We start from the raw sequence: 18,084 nt of genomic DNA, 5'->3' as shown, positions 1-18,084 counted from the left end.
ATCAACTGAGAGATTTGTTGAGATTTGTGTTGGAAGGAGCGAGTACCCAAAATTTGACTGTAGCCATTCAATTCATATAAAGAAAGCTTTGCATTTCCTGAAGAAAACATAGGCAACCAAAAAGCAAAACAAAGAGACACAAAGACAGAAAAAAAATCTAAGGATAAGAGAGTGCACAACAAGACAATCACTGAGTAAGAAGTATGCACAGACTGTAGAGAGAAAAAGTAGATGACCCAAAATATAAGCTTTAACTCCTGTTAAGTATGATACTTTGAAAAGCAAGTGCAAGTTAGTTTTGGGTTCCTCTTCCAGTTCCTCTTCCAGATCTCTCAGAGCTAGTCTGTGGGTGCCAGTTCACCAAGGAATGTAACCCAAGCTCAGAATCGTTTTGTGAATTTTTAACCATGCCCTATTTTAGCTTTTTAGCAGCTGCTACAACAGCACTTGAATCATTCTAGAAGCAGGAGCTTCGGCAACAGGTTTGGAACTACTGCAACTAAAGCAACAGACAGCCAAAGCTATAAACAGTTACGGTAAAAATAAATGTTCTGTCAATTATACTTGTATTTGGTAAGTTTGGAACTAGCAGAGAAAATTATTCCTAGAAGCCTAGAAGCCATTAAAGTATTCTAACATTTTCATGAATCAAGAGAATGCATTATATTATGCAAGTTCCAGTGGCTAATTTACAATAGTTTCTTTTAATTTTAGAATTAAGTTACAAAACTTCATTTTAATTCTTTCCTTCAAATACCTTCTAAAAAATACAACCGATTTATTTTTAATTAGAAAGCCTCACCCCAGTTAATTAAATTAAAAACAAACGAATCATGTAAAAATCTCAATAAAATTACGTATACCAATTTCAGTCCTTTCAGTCCTTCAGTGGATATTTGATGAGCAATTCCATAATTGGTGCTATTATCAAGTTTCAGTTCAATAAAATATTGAGCCGAAGGTCCCTTTTTCAACTAGTGAAGTCCAGAACTTTCTACTACACTTATATTTTAGATCTTGGGAACACTCAGTAGGAAAATTAGGCATAGAACTCATGCTTATTTGGTGGCTTGTTAGCAAGGAACTTGAATACTAGAAAAGTACTGGATAAAGCCATACATATTTCCAAAAAGCTACAGAAACCATGGAGCCAAGCTTCTTTTGCTTCTATTGCTTGTAGAAGCAAAGTTGTAGCAAACAATTTCTTGATCTTTAATAGCTTTGTGTGTTACTTCAGATTATCAAATTTGAGGTTTAACAAAATCTCCTTACTAACTCCATTCAATCTTCATCCTTTATACATAAAGACTCCTATCTTTATTTGCCAGCATATTTAGATCCTATCACAACATGCCTTTCAAAAAAACAAAAAAAACAAACAAAAAACCCCCACCACACTACCAGAGAAGTCACCCTGATGCAAAGCTGTGCTCCAGAGATACCTCTAAGCTGAGAATTGTACRCTTGTTGCTAAAATTCACTACTCAGTCTTTTAAAACCTCCTTTCATTCCACAGAGCAACGTGAACAGGGCTCCACTTATGCAACAGCAAACCAGCAGACTCGGTAGAGCCTAGAATCAACCCCCTTTGAGCTCTCCTGAGCCCTTCTCCTAGAGCCAGCTTCTGTTCCTGTTTCACTGTCTCCACTACGGTCTTTCAAATCAGGACCACAGCTATTTTGGCTGGTAACAGACCATTTAAGGAAAGACCTTTTGCAAGTCAGGTTTTTCTCTAGAAAAATGTTAATCTTAAAACACTAATCTCCCTATTTGGACTAAGAAGAGAGAAAATGGTAATACCTAAGCCACGTGTATAACATAGGAATGTACAGCAGCTCTGGAAAAGATAACCTCATTTGCACCAATTAAGTCTCAGTAAATTCTGTACCTGCAAAACCTTGATAACATGGCATTTGTCTTCCTTCAAAATCAAATTAGTGCTTTTACTACTTCTACTGAAGGCACACATCACCAAAAAATATTATCACATGGCAATCTCAGCAAGAGCTCATACCTACCCCAGCCAGTCATATTTACCCATTTGCTCCCACGATGAGCACACTGCTTATCTCCTTCTCAGTAGAGTAAGGCATTTCATCTGGTATGTGGAAAAAGCATCCACCCTCATTCTCATTTACTTTCAATTTTTTTTTCTTTTTTTAAAGTAACAACATGACAAATGTAAGAAGACTCCAATAATTAAAAAGCTTGCTCTATTCATAATCTTTGAGGTAACTACAGTAATTCGGCTTGGTGACTTAATTGCCCCCTCCCTCCATCCTTTAATGTACCTGTATTTAAACTTTCCACTCTTAGAGGGAGACCGGATTGGGCCACAGCAACAAGTTTCAAAGCAATGTAGAACTGACTTCTTCCAAAATAGCCAAGCCTTGTTGCACCACACAGCTCCATAATCTGCAAAAAAAAAAAAGAAAAAGAGTGTTTCTTCTATGAAGAAAGTTAAAATGCTAACTGCTGTATGGAAACAATTTAGTACATTTTATATCAGCACAGCTTGTATAAAGAACATGAGCATTTAATATAATCTTTCAATAACAACTCTATACCCCAAATCCAGTCTCTAAATATTAGTGACAAGGGCCAAAGGGACAAGGACAAGGCTCAGGCACTCCTGATTAAAAACAGCAAACCAAGAACCTGAGGCTTTCCTAATTATCCATCTCTTCTTTCATCTAGGTTTTACAGAGATACAATGCGAGATGGAACAGAGACTGGGATCACGGTGCTCTTTCCAATAAACATTCTAGATCTTTAATGAACTGCTCTATTAGTAGCTCTAATGTCTTTGTTTTTCCATCTATTTCAAGAGTACTCAGCATTGCTAAAATGCTATTACGTCAGATGCACTCCAAAAACAAAGAYGAGGATTTTAAACCAAATCTAAGATGAATGTGAACAGCGTGTTACCAAGCATGTTAGAGACTTGCTTCTGCCCAAAAACCTCTCCTGGAAGAGATTTCAATAGAGAGGTAAGAGCTTATAAAAAGGGAAAACCCTGGACAACTGCAAAGAGTACCTGGCAGTCTCCTCYGACACAGGCTTACTGTAGCTCATAGCTTCCAACTTGTACAATAGTCCTATAAACCACGTATTCAGAACRCACACAAGCATCCCTCCCACATACACACATTTCGGGACTGACTGACAATACAGAACTTTAAGGTCTCACAGATGCTCTAGTTCAATTAAGAAATGTAACTGGGAACAGCGATGTTGACAGAGAACCAAGTTATTCCCTTTTCTCTGCGGGTATTTTGTATAACTGAAAAGAGGACTTTGCTATGAATTTTGAAACGTTCACCCTGCTTTTTCTAAGATGCTCAAGTTGGGGGAAGGCGGAAAGAGAAGGCAAGGCAGGGCACAGCCACTASAGCAAGGTGGAGACACCATTAGTAGTTGCTTTGAACACTCCCAGCTTCTCTATTATTTTGCTGTGGCAATTACAAAATCATTTTAATTATTTTCAAATCGAATTCAGACCTTTTTAATTACTCTAGGGGCCAGAAGGCTGGACACTGATCTCAATGACCTAGGTCAGCAGTAAAACACTCATGTCAGCAACTTATTCCACTATTGTTTTTTCTTTTATTAAAATATTGTGTACAAAATAGAACAGCACAAAAGATGAACTTTTTWAAATAAAGCTGCACATTTTCAATATCTTACACATATACCACTGATGTTTAAATATTCTCAACATTCTTCGTACTGCAAAAATCAAGTCAATTCAAACTATAAAATTCTACTTGGAGTAGCAGTGAGCCGAAATTTATATATCCTCCCTGTACTTTTAAATGGTGTACATATGTTTTGTCATTTCCTAAAGTCAGAGCCATCAGGAGCAAAAAAAAATGTAAGAATAAGAATGCAAAGGAATTGCCCATAGGTATTTAAATACCTTTACAAGCTTTCTATCCATATCCTGTTCTTCTCATAGTTCTTTTGAGGTTTAAAATAAATACTTGTAGACACTACTTCAGGCACTAGGCACTGAATTTGCCACAGAAGAGGTGCAAACTATTGCTTCAAAAATCCTAGTAATACAGAGCCTACTATGGAAAGTTTTATGCATCTGTTGTAGATGAGAAAAAAATTGTGTGTATGTAGTTTTATTCAGATTTTTTTTTAAGTTTGGTTTTATTTTAATTAACCAATTTGGCATATCTAGCAGGGAAGGTTTGAACTGCACATAAAGTAGACATGGTGCTGGTGTCACTATGAGGTTGAYTGAGCACTGAAATAGGCTGTCCACACAGGGAACAACCTGTGAACTAAGTGCTAGTTCTTTTGAATCAGGAAGTTGCACTAGATGGTCCCTTCCAAATTCAATGAGCCTATAACAAGCTCTTCAAGTCCTCTGACTTTCTTAAAACTGGCGACCTGCCTAATTCTAGCAGTCCATCAAAATAAGTTGTTGTGAAACTTGACACAGGAAGGTGCTGAATGCTGACAAACACTTATGTCCAAAGGAGCCCCCAAAAGACCAGCAAGCCTAGGACTGTGCTCAGCACTCAAATCCTGCTAAACAGATGGTAACCTCATTAAATCACCTGGCTATATCTACATTATACTGCCTATGTTGTCTTACAGCACCTGGATTAATTGGTTTTCCCTTCTATATTATTTCTATAGCATGATGTCTGGAACAAAAATAAGAGTATAGCAGGGCATTTTTCTTAAATTCACTAGTTAAAAGGAAACCAAAACATCTGCGTCTAGTCACACTAGAAAGATTAGGCCATTCAAAGAACAAGTAAAAGTCCAAGAAAAGAGAGAACTCCAATGATAAACTTTGAGGCACCAGCATCTGAAATAAACTGCCCTAATTGAAAGTAATGACTATTAAGTATGAGCAGTAAAGCACTGGCGATTCAACAGACAGCTAACAGTCATCATCAGGATAATGACAAGAGCAATGCCTTTCTTTAGAGCACTGTTTCCTGGAAGACTGAGGAGTATCCTCAGACAYATAAAACAGGAAAAGTTTGTAGATCCAGTGGTCTATCACCGACAGATGAATAACTGAGCAGCCTCTGGAAAACTCTTTACAACTGGAAGCAGCGACACTGCTACCCAGGGCCCATGCAACCATCAGGCAGTAATGGCCCTGGGTAATTTCCAAGTCAGCACAGAGTTAAAAATTGTCATTTCTGAGGCTAATAAGTAGCTTGTTAAATAGTGGATTAACAACCAGGCTATTATGGCAGATAAGCATGATAAATAACAAACACAGATCCAAAGGAAAGACAAATGTTGAAAAACAAGGGGTTTTAAGAATCAAGAAAAGGAAAAAGGCATGGATACAGAAAAACAGYTAATCAYAAGGAATGTCCTTATGCTGTTGAAYAAGTAGCTGCAAAATCCACCCATACATGAACTAACTCTATTTCAAAAGCAGCATATAATACTATCAGAAAGACAACCAAAGGATGAGTAAAATCCCTAAAATGCAAAGATCTAGAGAACCCTCCCCTTTGTGGACCRACAGTCTGAATATACCTCAAATAGCCTATCTATAACCTCTGTGAAGGATGATGTAAATAAGCGATAGAGACAAGATAAAAAAATTGGGACTGCTTCTTTGAGATTTGTTTACCACCTTCATCTCCCYAGATGAGATAGAGAAGATAAGGAATTTCTTTAAACTCGTTAAGGAATGTAGTGTTATCTTCAAGTGACAATCCTCCATAGCTGTTTACATCTCCTTAGCTGGGAACATCTTCAGGGCACACTGCTGCAACTAAGCCATCCAGTGGTGATAGCTCCAGAACTGCTTGCTGCTGATGCAAAGATCAGGGCAAAAACACAGAATACAAAACTGTACATTAACATCACCATACTGCAAGGACACAGTAACAATTCTACTAGGACTTAGTGCAAAGCAGACAYATAGGAAGTGGTATTCCAATATCAAAACACAGGTTTCTGATAAGAAGTTCATGGAGACTTGGTTTTGCGAAAGATCTAAAAGACCTAAGAACCTTAAGCAGAACAAACTTTCTTTTTTCTTTTTCCCTCTTTCTCTCCATGAAACACAGTGAAATGCATTTTTCAGAATTTAAACTTCTCTTGGAAAGATTACTAGAATATCACACATTTCCACAAGGCAGCCTATGACCTGTGAACACTGTGCATGCAAAAGGACAGCAACAAAGCTCAGAGGCTTCTTCAGTAATGAAACAATAAAGAAAGCAACATACAGACACATGTGCAACCTTCAGGAAAGGTATTTTTCATTCATATGCTTGTAGGTAGGTAGGTATTAAACTACTAACTTTTTCCTTTTGAAGGCCAGCAGTGGTAACACAGGTAGTGGGSAAAGGGGAAAAGACAGAAGGTTCTACAGTGACCTTATTCATTATCATTACATCTGAACTACTAGCACAAGTCTACTATTCACAAAAATATATAAGTATTTCATATCTATAAACACACAAAAATATATATGGTATATTAAGACAGAAAGAAGCTGAACTGAATAAAAAGTTTTGTCTCRTTTTTACAAGCATTCTTAATTTGAGGTGTTTTAGTAGGCCTCCTGCGACTCGGCATGAATCTTCATTTTGTATCGTCGGTGTGAGCTCTTGTCTCAGTTACAAACCCAAAGCCACCTGCACAGAGTTGAAGAACAGCAGAGGGTGGAAGGGACCTCTAGCTTCCCTGCTCAAGGCAGGATGAGCTGGAGAGCAGGTTGCACAGAACCATGTCTAGTCAGTCTTTAAATGCTGCCAAGAATGGGGACTACAACCTGTTTCAGTGCTCGATCAGTGAAAATGTTTTTTTTTTTTCAATGCTTAAACAGAATTATCAGGAATACTATGCAAAATATGCCCCAGAGTTGCAAAGACAAGTGTACACTTTAGTCTTGCTATACCTGATAGACTTAAATTAAGCTGAATTAAACAGACAACGTATATAGGTGTTGTTCAACATTTATCACACGAGTCTCCATTTTTGTTAGACCTATTAGCACTATTTTTTTAATGAAAAGAAATATATTCAATATGAGTTATTCTTCAAAATATGAGTTATTCTTCAAAAGCGCTAAAAAATTACAAGTCTATATAGTCAGTTTCAGACTACCTAATAGAAATTGACCACAAATTAATTGATTCAGAATTTAAAATGAAGAATATATTGATAATGTTATTTTTGTATCTATTACGCAGCAATTCATTAATGAGAATGCCATCCACAGTGGAAGTGGATTGCTAAAGTATCGATAGGAGAAAGCCCTGCTGATCAGCTTTGATGATCAGCTCTATACAAATACTCGAGTCAAACTTCCCCATGCTATGGGTGTGACATTCGAGAGTGGCAGAAGTGACACAACACAGGTAACCGAATAGGACATCATCTCAAGAGTACTCACAACCCCATAAGAAGTATTTTAACCTTCACTCAAATAAAGGCTCCTTAGAAACACTGGGGAAAGATTCAGTAATGACAGCTAACTTTGCACAAGATGAATGGCAGCAGAACTAGAGGGATGYTGAATGGAGCCCTCTTACCCACGATACCTTTTCCTTTCCCAAATTGAAGTCACATATTTCCAGGTGGTTGCAACACAGTAATTAGAAAGGTACACGTATATGGAATTTCTCTCACAGTGCATGGTAGGTGCAATTATTCATAGACGGTTAGGAAAGTGCTCAAAAAGCTAATAAAAAAAWTTTACAGGAGAGGGAAATCAGTAGTTTTTTTTAATTTTAGACAATAACTGGCAGCGCCATTTAACACAAAGGACTCTGGGACCTCTGAAAAGACTTTTCAATTCTACGCAACCAMATCATAATGAGTATTAATCCTCTGACAGGACATTAAAAAAATACTTTTCAAACAACACTGAGCCTTGCTACTAGTAAATAGCTGCACTCTGTTGGCATCTGCAATTATGAAGGGATTACTGACCATATAAACCTTGTACAGTAGGAATTTTGGGTCAATTTCAAAAGCCCAAAAACAATTACATTTGAGAAATCAACTAGGCACAAATACAAGCCTAATGGGCCTTATCTACAATACTAAGTTTGCCATTAACCTCCTGCCTTTGCTTCAAAAAAACCAATGTGATTATTCTCCGAATAAATGCTGCTGAGATACAACAATATACAAACCTTAAAATACTAATTGTAATTATACATTACCATACTGGAAGAATACCATAAYAGTAAACTTATTAATATCCCCCAGAAGAAATACACACTATTTTTTTTTAAATGACACGCATAAAATTTGTAAGCTTTAACCCCAACTATATTGGGGGGGAGGGGAGTTGGTCCAAGCTAGGATCTGAATACACAAAAAGTGATTAAAAATATTGGACTTCTGTGCAGATCAAGTAAAGGTCATCACTGGGAAAGGAAAGCWCTTTACACAGCGTATGCCTGTGTGTGTGTGTGTGTGTTGGGAGCAGTGCTATATATTTTTTCAAATAGTCCAGATTCAAATACTTGAAAGGCATGAAATTTATATAGGAAATTTATACCACATCAATCCTGAAAAGATATTAATCAGAACTAGGCTGACTCTTCCGCATGTCCCCACCACACAGGTAATGCTAAACATGATCTAGCTCAGCTTCTATTCTCAGGTGGCATTTAGTGMATTTGAGTGATTTGATAAGCAGGTAGTCTTTCTGAAGGAAAGATTGAAACTTTAATTGCAGCAATAAAATCACTACAAAGAAATGTTTATTTCCTTAGCCCCATTTCTCTGTAAATCCGGACTTCAACAACAACTCAAATAATCAATATTTTAAATTGAGAATCTGCTACTCTGTTTTCCCATGTTGTCCCTAGGACTTAATAAATACAAGTATCTATTGAATTGAAATTAGGTGTAATCTATCACAACCACTATTAGCAAAAGGAAACCAAACAACATATTAAACAAATCACCTGATAACTAAAAGAAATCACAAGCAACATTCTTTCGTATTCAATAAATACTACAGGTATTTGGAAGGCTATCCCTTAAGCTGCAGCACCACAGAACCCTTCATGAGGAGCACTGCAGGCTCACAGATAACCTCTGGCAGCTCAGGAGTTACCATTGCTGCTCTCTGCTCCCCATGTCCACCAAAGTTATCAGCCCAAGATCAGAGGAGAAAACATGCCTGAACTGCTCTTTCGCACCATCTAGAAACCGCAGCTGATCAGCAGGGATACACGGTCAAGTCTGGACTTTACAACAACCAACCAGCATCACAGATGCACACTGTCTTACAACTCCTGTTGTGAAAGCAGTAACTTCTCACAGAGGGTCCAAGCAGACAAATGGTGGCAGTAGCTTTTTATATACATGACAAAAATCAAAACTTGTCTCTGAGCATAGAGACCCTAAGAAACCAAAAAAAAAATCTTGAAAGTCGCTACCAAAACAAGGACTAGAAAATAGGTTTTAACGGACTAAATAAAAGCATATTAGCAACTGAAGTAGYTTACTGTAATTGCACAATTCATCACATCAAAGTTTAATGCTAAAAAGTCAGGTAAGCAGTACACAATGCCAACACACTGATTTCATATCAGCACCATATCCTCATCTTGTGAGGTTTCATAAGGCAAGCAGTGCAAATTCATTAATTTTTCTGTGCCTAAATCACGTTAACAATAACGCTACAGAGACAGTATTAGAGTTTTTGGCACAAATATTTTCATTTCTCAAAACATAATATTTGAAAAGGGGGATTGAAAAATTCAAGGCATAAACAATGAATTTCACAATACTTTTTTCTTTGGTTGACTGCAGTTTTTACAAATAATTTCAGTTTTAGAATAGAGGCACCAAGAACTGACTTTAAGGGTATGCCTACGCTAGTATTTTAGTTCCTATCAGGAATGTGCTTTTGAAGCAAGCTTCCTGACACCCTCTCTAATCCMGTTTATACTATGGAATAATAAATTTCTTTTTATGACACTAAATTAGAAGATGCACTTTAGGAGCACACCCTAATGAATTCATTCTACTATTCAGTGTGTAGGACCAGGCCAGAACTAGTTCAAAGAAAACTTTCTGGCATGCATACACAGCATGAATGAGAGGGCCTCGGCATCACACCTATTGTGTCATGCTACTGGCTAAGAGAAACTACAGATTTAAGCTTATGTATCAACTTATTACTTGTTCTTGAAGTATCAGTCTTAATAGAATTATTACATACACATTTTAAGAACATTCAAGAAAAGAGCATTAAACTATAARCAGAAATTGCAACTAGTTTTATTCCACAGATAGTTTAAATCAGTCTTGTTTACTATAAATAAATGAAATTATGCATTAGATTTCTTGCTAGGATCAGGATTGTGATTCCATATTTGGTTGCAATTAAAATGAAGATTTTAACAGTTGTCAATTCACTMAAGCTATGAATAAAGGAATTCACACAATCCTTCTATGGTATATGACCCTCCACATGTTTTCATCAGTTAAAATTTTTTGCTTTAACTTTAAATTAAGAAAATGAAAATTTAATACTTGAAGTCTCAGTAGGTGTGTAAACACATGCATTTACACAGTATCTGAAGCTTGCATGCAGACCAAAAAGTACCAGTCAGTATATTCAATTGTTTAATTTTGCACAGATTTTTTTTTCTTGTCAGATAACAATGCAAGACAGAGGTGCTTCCACTGCAGCCACGTGGAACCGGGCTGCTGCAGCCCCACACGGCCCCCATGCTGTGCAGTCCTGCCTCCCTCTTGTGCCAACACTAAGGATACACACATATGTATCAAAAATAGTCTGTGATTCATGTTTTGCCCACGTAGCCCCTGAAASCAGCACACCCCAGTACCAAAGAGTACTGGTGCCTTCACAAGGGAGAGCAGCAGCAGGACCACATGGCTGGGGGAAACTGAACCACTTCCTCGAGCAAGAGTGACCACCAACTGACTTAGCTGCCATGTGAAACCACACCCCGACAGCAGCTTAAGAACTCCCAGCTGTTGTGAAGCAGCCGGGCTTGTTACCCAAACACATATCCTTTCATTCACTATTCTATGCAAATCTTCTGYCTCAATGCTAACTTCAAGAATATGCACAAATAGGCAGAAATACAGGTTAATGAAGGGCTGGCTTTCTCATGCGAGGAGCTGAGGTTGTGGCATTATTGCCGTGGCAGTGATAAGGGCATCCCTAGGTAGATTTATATTGCACAGCCTTTTAGCTTTTCATTTCCAGACTTCTAYTGCTTTGGCAGTGTAGGATTTGTGTACAGCAACCTTAAATGCTTCAGTTATTTTCATATATTCCATTTACTGCACAGATGAAAGTGTTCCTTAGAGGAAGAAATAAGAAAAAGAAAATTAGTCATGTGTGTTAAACCTTCTATTGTTGGACAGAAGTGTGACACAAACGTAACTACCTGCAGATAGTTCTAGACATATCCAGTCCCCAAACAACAGGTTTGCAAATGAAACAATTTATGCATCTGGAAGTGCAATCAAGTCACACATTTCATCTCCAGCAGCATCAACTTGAATTATTCAAAAGTATTCAGAGAGCTGTGCTGCTGAAGATAAAAGCTTACTGGTAGACCTTCAGACTATTCAGTCCTGTTGAACTCGAGTCCCCCTGTTTGAGTAACAGCACCTTTTGCACTAAGTTAAACACACCTACAAAAGTATTCAATATTCACAGGACTAGCTAGTACCATATTTATATTTCAGGAAAATGTAAGAGTTGGAACAGGTTCCTTACAAGAATCAGGAGCTTCAGAAAACCCAACTGGGTAGTTATAAGTGAGAAAAAATAAAATCACAAATACCAAGTACTTCACAGGTGACCAATACTAGTTGCATTAGACATTTGAAATTGGTCAAACTGCTAAGGGGATTTTGACTTTCTTTGTATTATTTACAGTCTCATTCCTCAAGCAATCTAACATCTTGTTTGCTGTTTTCACTGCAAGGTTTTCCGTGAGATCACTACAGTGATAAGCCAGGTTGGCTTCTTGAGCTAACAGTTTATTTAGAACTCATGGAATGATGCCCAAGCAGTTTCTCTTTCCCTCAGATTTGCTTTACTTTGCAAGTAGGCATTTTACCTTCCCCACAACAGATAGGTATAAAGCCTGGGGCCACTCGCACCCAAATCACCAAGTCTTTTTGCTCTTGCACTAACCAGTGATCTAGAAAAGCTGCACAGAAAACAAACATAGGGAAAACACTGATAGCTATCCCCCTCTTCTATTAAGTTGGAATAAGTGTCTGAAGACACCTTAAACTCCTTTAGCTAACAGTTGTTTTTATGGGCCTAGAAGACATTATCAGTAACAGTTGATAAGCATAAGTATACTCCTGAAATCTGGTACTAAGCTGCAGAAAACTGAAGTGTGTTTACTGAAGTGTGCATACTTTGTTAGAAGGGCTGCTTACCTAAAAAGAGCATAAAAACACATAACTGAGAAGCTTTTCTAAATGCAGTTTACCAGAGCATTTTCCAGGGGAGTTCAGAACATGGCAAACTTTKAGGCATGAAAGCTGACAAGGGGAAACTGCCAAACACAGCAATTACTACAAATTGTTGCTGATTAAGTATGGCTCCCTGTGCATARTTTCCTCAATAATTACATGACACAYATCAGAGTAGACTTTTCGTTTTCTGCATTGGTAGCTTTGCAGCCCAATTAAGGCTTCTGCGTGTTACCTGGCCAGTAGCAGTAAAACTCTCCACATACATATTGCAAACACAGGTCTAACTCTACCTTAAGACTGCGTTTCTCATTGTTAGAAGGTGCCTTGATGACTACAGGTAAGCCAACACCGGCTGAATGCCCCCAAAGGAATCGACATAATGGAAGCGGCTCCGCTTCAGCTGCGCGCAAAACCCCGCGTTTCCTTCCGCGCTGCCTTTCGCCCGCCGGCAGGACGCGCCGTGCCCACCTCCCCGGAGCTCCCGGGGGCTCCAGCGGCGCGGGGCGAGCGGGACACGCTCCCGCGCGGGCCCGGCCCGGCCTCGCGGCGCGGCCCGCGCTGCCCCGCGCCCTCCCCTCCCTCCGCCCGGCCGGCTCAGCCCTGCCCGGCCCCGGCCCGGCCCGCGCTGGGGGCTCCCAGCGCGAGGGGCTGCGGCGGGGCCGAGGCCGCCGTCCCGCCGCGCCTACCTGCATGACCACGTCGTTGGGCAGCTGCGCGGCGCGGAAGAGCTCCAGGACGCGCCCGTTGGACGCCACCTTCTTGGTGCTCTCGGTGTCGCAGTAGGAGAAGAGGTCGCAGTAGTAGCGCTGCTCCGCCTCGCTCAGCGTCAGGCCCTCCATCTTACACGGCGCGCGGCGCCGCGCTCCCGCCGCCGCCGCCTCCGCCCCGCGGCCAACGGCGGCGCCCGGCAGCCGGGGGCGGGGGAGAGCGCGAGCCGCTCGGCTCGGCCCGGCCCGGCGCGGCGGGGAGAGGGACCAGGAGGAGGAGGAGGAGGAGGAGGAGGAGGAGGAGGAGGAGGCCGCCGCCGCGCGCCCAGCCAACGGCCGCGCGCTAGCGGCCGCTCACACGTTACCCCCCCCGCGCAGCGGCGCCTGCGCCCACCGGCCGCCGAGTGCGCGTGCGCGGCGGAGTGGGGCTGGGCGGGGCGCGCGCCGGCTCCGCCCCCGGCGCGGGACCCGGATGTGCGGCCGTTGGCGCGGGGCAGCAGCGCCCGCTGCGGGGCGGCCGTTGGCGCCGGCTGCCAGGCGCGGAGCAATGGGGCGGCAAGGGCCACGCTAGTGTTTCCTACATCCATGGTTTAATACACTGAGATTTTATAAGCTGGGAATCACCAGGTGATTCTCCATAGCGCCCAAGCCTGTACCCTCGAGGTGCTTCCTCTTCCCCCTTCAGTGCTTCGTGCCCTGCCGCTGCACGGCACAAGGTGCCTGGAAGCGGCCCCTGCACCAGCCCAGCACGGAAGGATAAAGGAGCTCACCTCTTCACACAGAGTTACCAGCGTTACCTTTCTGCTTGGCTCTCTGCTTTGTCTTTCCTAGGCTCTTCCTCAATGCAGCGCAGCTGTGGAGTGTTTGTGGTGCAACTGCTCCAGAAGGGAGTCCCCTGCTGAGGGACTCCCTGACATGGTTTAACCTGTGCAGAATGTCCTAGCCTCCTAGAAGGCCCATGATAGTACCTGCTCTCATTTAAGTCCTGCTGAGATGGCAATCCATTACTTAGAGGCCTCCTCTTTTCCCCCCTCCCCCCATTARTTTATCCTTCTTCCTTTCCTTCACCCACATTCCCTTAAAGCTCTGCCATTTTCTTTCCAAATGGCTGCTGCTCTTACTGTCCTTGGCTTAAGCATCTCATCCTTTCTGCCATGAGCTCCAATTTCCAAAGTTTGATTGCAGCATTTGTCCCCTATTTGAACTAAAAGGGCACCGTTATAATTTAAGAGTAATACAAATTGTCTTTCTATAGCAGGTTATGTTCTGAACTTCAAGTGGAAATTAATCTTCCGTGCTGTATTTGAAATAGTGTGCCCTCTTGCTGCYAATTTATTTTTCTAGTAGCTACAGAAAAATTACTTGTAGTTAACAGAAAAATATAGATGTTCCCAGAAATGTACCATTATTAGGTCTTTTGCAGCCCCAGATGATATCAATGATGAAATCACACAGATTCTTCATGTTTCTCATTCAGTTAAAATTCCTCAGTATARGGTACATTGAAGACATTATGATGAGGTTTTTGATCTATTTAGCCGTTACGATTTTATAAGCTGAGATAAGAAGGGATTAGTGTTGGAGGTCAATTAATTGGAGCCATTGTCACATATCTCTGTAAGTAAAATGAATGTAACCTTTAATCGGGGGCTCAATTGCATCCTGGAGCACTGTCGGCTCAGCGGAGTCCCCCCCAGGTGTGCCTAACRTCCCCCTTCCCTGCTCTTCGCTCCTCTTGCCAGCTCCCTGTGGGGCTCACGGCATCATTTCAGCTGCCTCTTGTCCCCAGTGTGTTTCTGAGTTGTGTTAACTTACATTAGCATTTAGTTACACTAGCACTTTCCAGTGCAACTGACCTAAACAATAAAACCACCCTCTAGTCCTATTTTTTTTTAGTTTGGGGAAATCTCTATCAGAGCATTCCCTGGAGTTCATATTAGACGTGCAAAGAGGGAGGTTTATTGCAAAATGCCTTCCCAACTGCCTTAAATTGTGATGTAAACATAACAGGAGGAACTTCCTTGGCTTTTTAAGGTAYCATACTTTTTATATTCTCTAATGCATCTCCTTCTAGTGCTTAATTTTACTGTATTTTCTGTGAAGCAACTACTCAATGACACATTGATATCACAGCAGTTGTTCTTTTAAAGGATCAAAGCAAAAGAAAATCATCATTACTGGGCCAAGATTAAGGAYTCAGATGGAAGGAAGTACAAAATTATTTTGCTTCCCATAATATTTTTTAGAATCAGAACCAAATCATACACCAATAAAGCATTACCTTTTAGAAAAGGAATATTTTACAACTTAGTAGGCAACTAAAAACCTCTATGTTAGTTGCTAATAAGAATAAAAATAAGAATGGATACACTGTAATGTTTTCTTCTTTAAGGCAATTGCCAGTTAAAAGACTGTCCAGGTTTCGATATCTATTATTAGCAGAATCTATTACCTATTAGCAGTACCTATGATCAGCAATATCTATTATTAGCTAATTTCTAAATATATATATATATAATTCAAACACATGCATATATGGAATCTTGTCTGCACCAGGTAATGACTTGGTAATGGGAGTACCAAGTCTAGGATCTTCCTGCTTCTCATGGGCCTTTGAATTCTGAACTCTTGTCACAGGCCCTTTTTCCACTGCCATTCCTTGCAGCCAAATTGATCATATGTTTAGCTAACTTTTCTATTAGAACACCCGTTAAAAACTTTCAKCCTTTTACAGTGTTTGTTTGGGTGCCCTGTGCATGCTGCACACCTTTCCCAAGGTTGAGGTGGGTGGCACAGGGGTTGGTCGTCGCTTTTCTACATCCTTGGGCACACACAATGCTGCGGAGCAGGTTTTGCGCGCTCGGCCCTTGCGTTCCTTTCGCTTGCAACTCATGGTGAGTTACAGGAACTTGTGCTCTTCTGATCCCTTCATGGAAAGACGAGTGGTGTCTTGTGGTCAGAATGGATGGCATATGTTTAAAAAATCTGCGGCTGCCGACTCCGGAGATGCTTTTTTGTTGCTAACTCATCTTTTCGAAAAGGCACCTCTGGAGGTGGCAAACTGTGTTTCCACACAGAAGGATACTGTGGCCATGGTGCTAATGCTTACAAATCAAACAAGTCCCTGTTTCATTCTTCTAAAAGCCACCCTCATACTTGTYATATGAATTCCTATCATATGAAAAATCAACATTTTAAATTTTAATTATAGTCAATATCTCATAGATTTTACAGATTATTTATGCTTACAATCTTTAAATTTYTCCGTGTATTTTCTGTGTTACACTTTGTGACCTCTTTTTTTTTTTTTTCATCCTTGGTATTTGCATTCTTACAGTTTTGATAAACTACCAAAAGACCAAAATCTAAAGCAATATAGTTACCAAAATGTGGTCATTCTGGTCCTTTCTGAATCTTTGTTCAGGTACATCCCATACAGGAATATAACTTCTCTCTCAACAGCCTCTATAGCATTAAAATACATGTGGGATCCTAGCTGGAGACATTATCTGTGGAGTATTTAAAAAAAGAAAGTGTAAATTACCACAATGGAAGGTGAATAATACTTTCCCATAGCATCCACCATTGCACTGCTCAGTTTTCCCCTAAGCTTTTAATTCACATATATCTACCATCAAACAACTTGACTCCTTTTCTCTGTCATCTACATATATCATTTGACTGAAGGCAGCAAGGAGTCAAATGAAAGCCCTTTAAAAGAAAATTTTTTATTAAAGAAAATAAAAAAAAAAAAAAGTATGTTTTCCTTTCATGATTTTGGTGAATTTCTCTAGTCTCTTATAGGAGTAAAAACTCCCTTTAGAGCCTTCCAGCAGGGACCTATGAATGCAGCTGGTCCTGCCGCTGTMTTTATTTACTGATTTTTCACAACAATGTCTACATCCTCTTTTACAAATGCATCCTTTATTTCTAATTTAATAGTGAGAGGCTGGTAAAATAGTTAAACTTTCTTTGTGCTTTTTGGCATTATCTAACATACATAATTCATTATATATATATTTTTTTAATATTGATAACAGCCGTCATGAAATATGATAATCTCTTATTCAAATAACTTCCTCATAATCCATTTAGTTATTTTCGTGCTCTTGTCCCTAACGTTTACATTACTGAAGCACCAGCCAGTCTGAATGTTCTTGAACTCCCTTCATTGCCTTTATTATTTACTTAGTTCGCAGCTCCCTGGATCCTTAAGTGATTCTCATTGTTCTCGCACTTCTTTCCCCTTTCCTCTCTCCCCTTGACCGTGGAAGCGCACTCCAACTTGCCGAAGGAAGAGGATGTTATCCCTTCCTCGCCTGAACAACCGTCTCCATCTGGAAGGGCTGTTAATGGCTGTTTCAGGAAGCTTCTGTCACAGGACTGGATTTGTCACAAACTGGTTGCTGGGTAGGAAGAAGTGCTGAAAAATAAATTTCAGATCTCTATTTATAGTTTGCCATATATACCCTTCCTTTTCCTACTGTCTGCTTTGAGCCATATCAATTTATTTTTTTTCTTTCCATTTCATTTATATTTCGGTTTCCATCCTACCATTTGCCCCCTGTTTTTAGTTAAAAACAGGTACTCATGGATTTTAATTCCATCCTTCCTTTTTTCCTTTTCCACCTTTCTCCCTCACATTCTTAATACAATCCTCTTAAATATCCATAATCTTGGGATTTATATTCCCAACTTTTCCCCGCCTTTCACCAGCCTGTTATTTTATAGTGTGATTCTGCCTCTTGCTCAGAATTTAACTCAGCCTGTATTTTYAACTGTTTTCCATTAATATCAGTTTCCCAAAAACTTGAATGTGTGCCTTTCCTTGATGGTGTGGGCTGTTCTGGATGTGTTAAGAGAAGTAAAATGTAAATAAAAAGTACAAGACAGTAAATACACTGTCTTGTATTTGTTTAAGATAGCAGTAAGCTGGTCT

The 18,084-nt window shown here is 40.1% G+C and overlaps 1 protein-coding gene across 6 annotated transcripts in view; it reads right to left on the bottom strand.

The window, feature by feature from the left end:
• REPS1 (RALBP1 associated Eps domain containing 1) overlaps nt 1-13,277 on the bottom strand; it is a 54,405-nt gene extending 41,128 nt beyond the window's left edge. For 4 of the 6 annotated variants that reach the window (XM_026048180.1, XM_026048181.1, XM_026048182.1 and 1 more), the window contains exons 1-2: nt 13,125-13,277; nt 2,292-2,415 (exon numbers count right to left, since the gene is read on the bottom strand). In XM_026048180.1, coding sequence (XP_025903965.1) covers nt 2,292-2,415; nt 13,125-13,277 — 277 coding nt within the window. The remainder of the gene's footprint in view (nt 1-2,291; nt 2,416-13,124) is intronic. The other 2 variants (XM_026048183.1, XM_026048184.1) reach the window with 1 other exon arrangement.
• Nucleotides 13,278-18,084: the final 4,807 nt, after the last annotated feature.

This window comes from Nothoprocta perdicaria, unplaced genomic scaffold (genome assembly GCF_003342845.1).
Source record: "Nothoprocta perdicaria isolate Ctin4 unplaced genomic scaffold, notPer1 scaffold_52, whole genome shotgun sequence".
NCBI classification, from domain to species: domain Eukaryota; kingdom Metazoa; phylum Chordata; class Aves; order Tinamiformes; family Tinamidae; genus Nothoprocta; species Nothoprocta perdicaria.
Note: the sequence above shows the minus strand (reverse complement) of the source record. Positions and strands in the feature narration are given on the sequence as shown.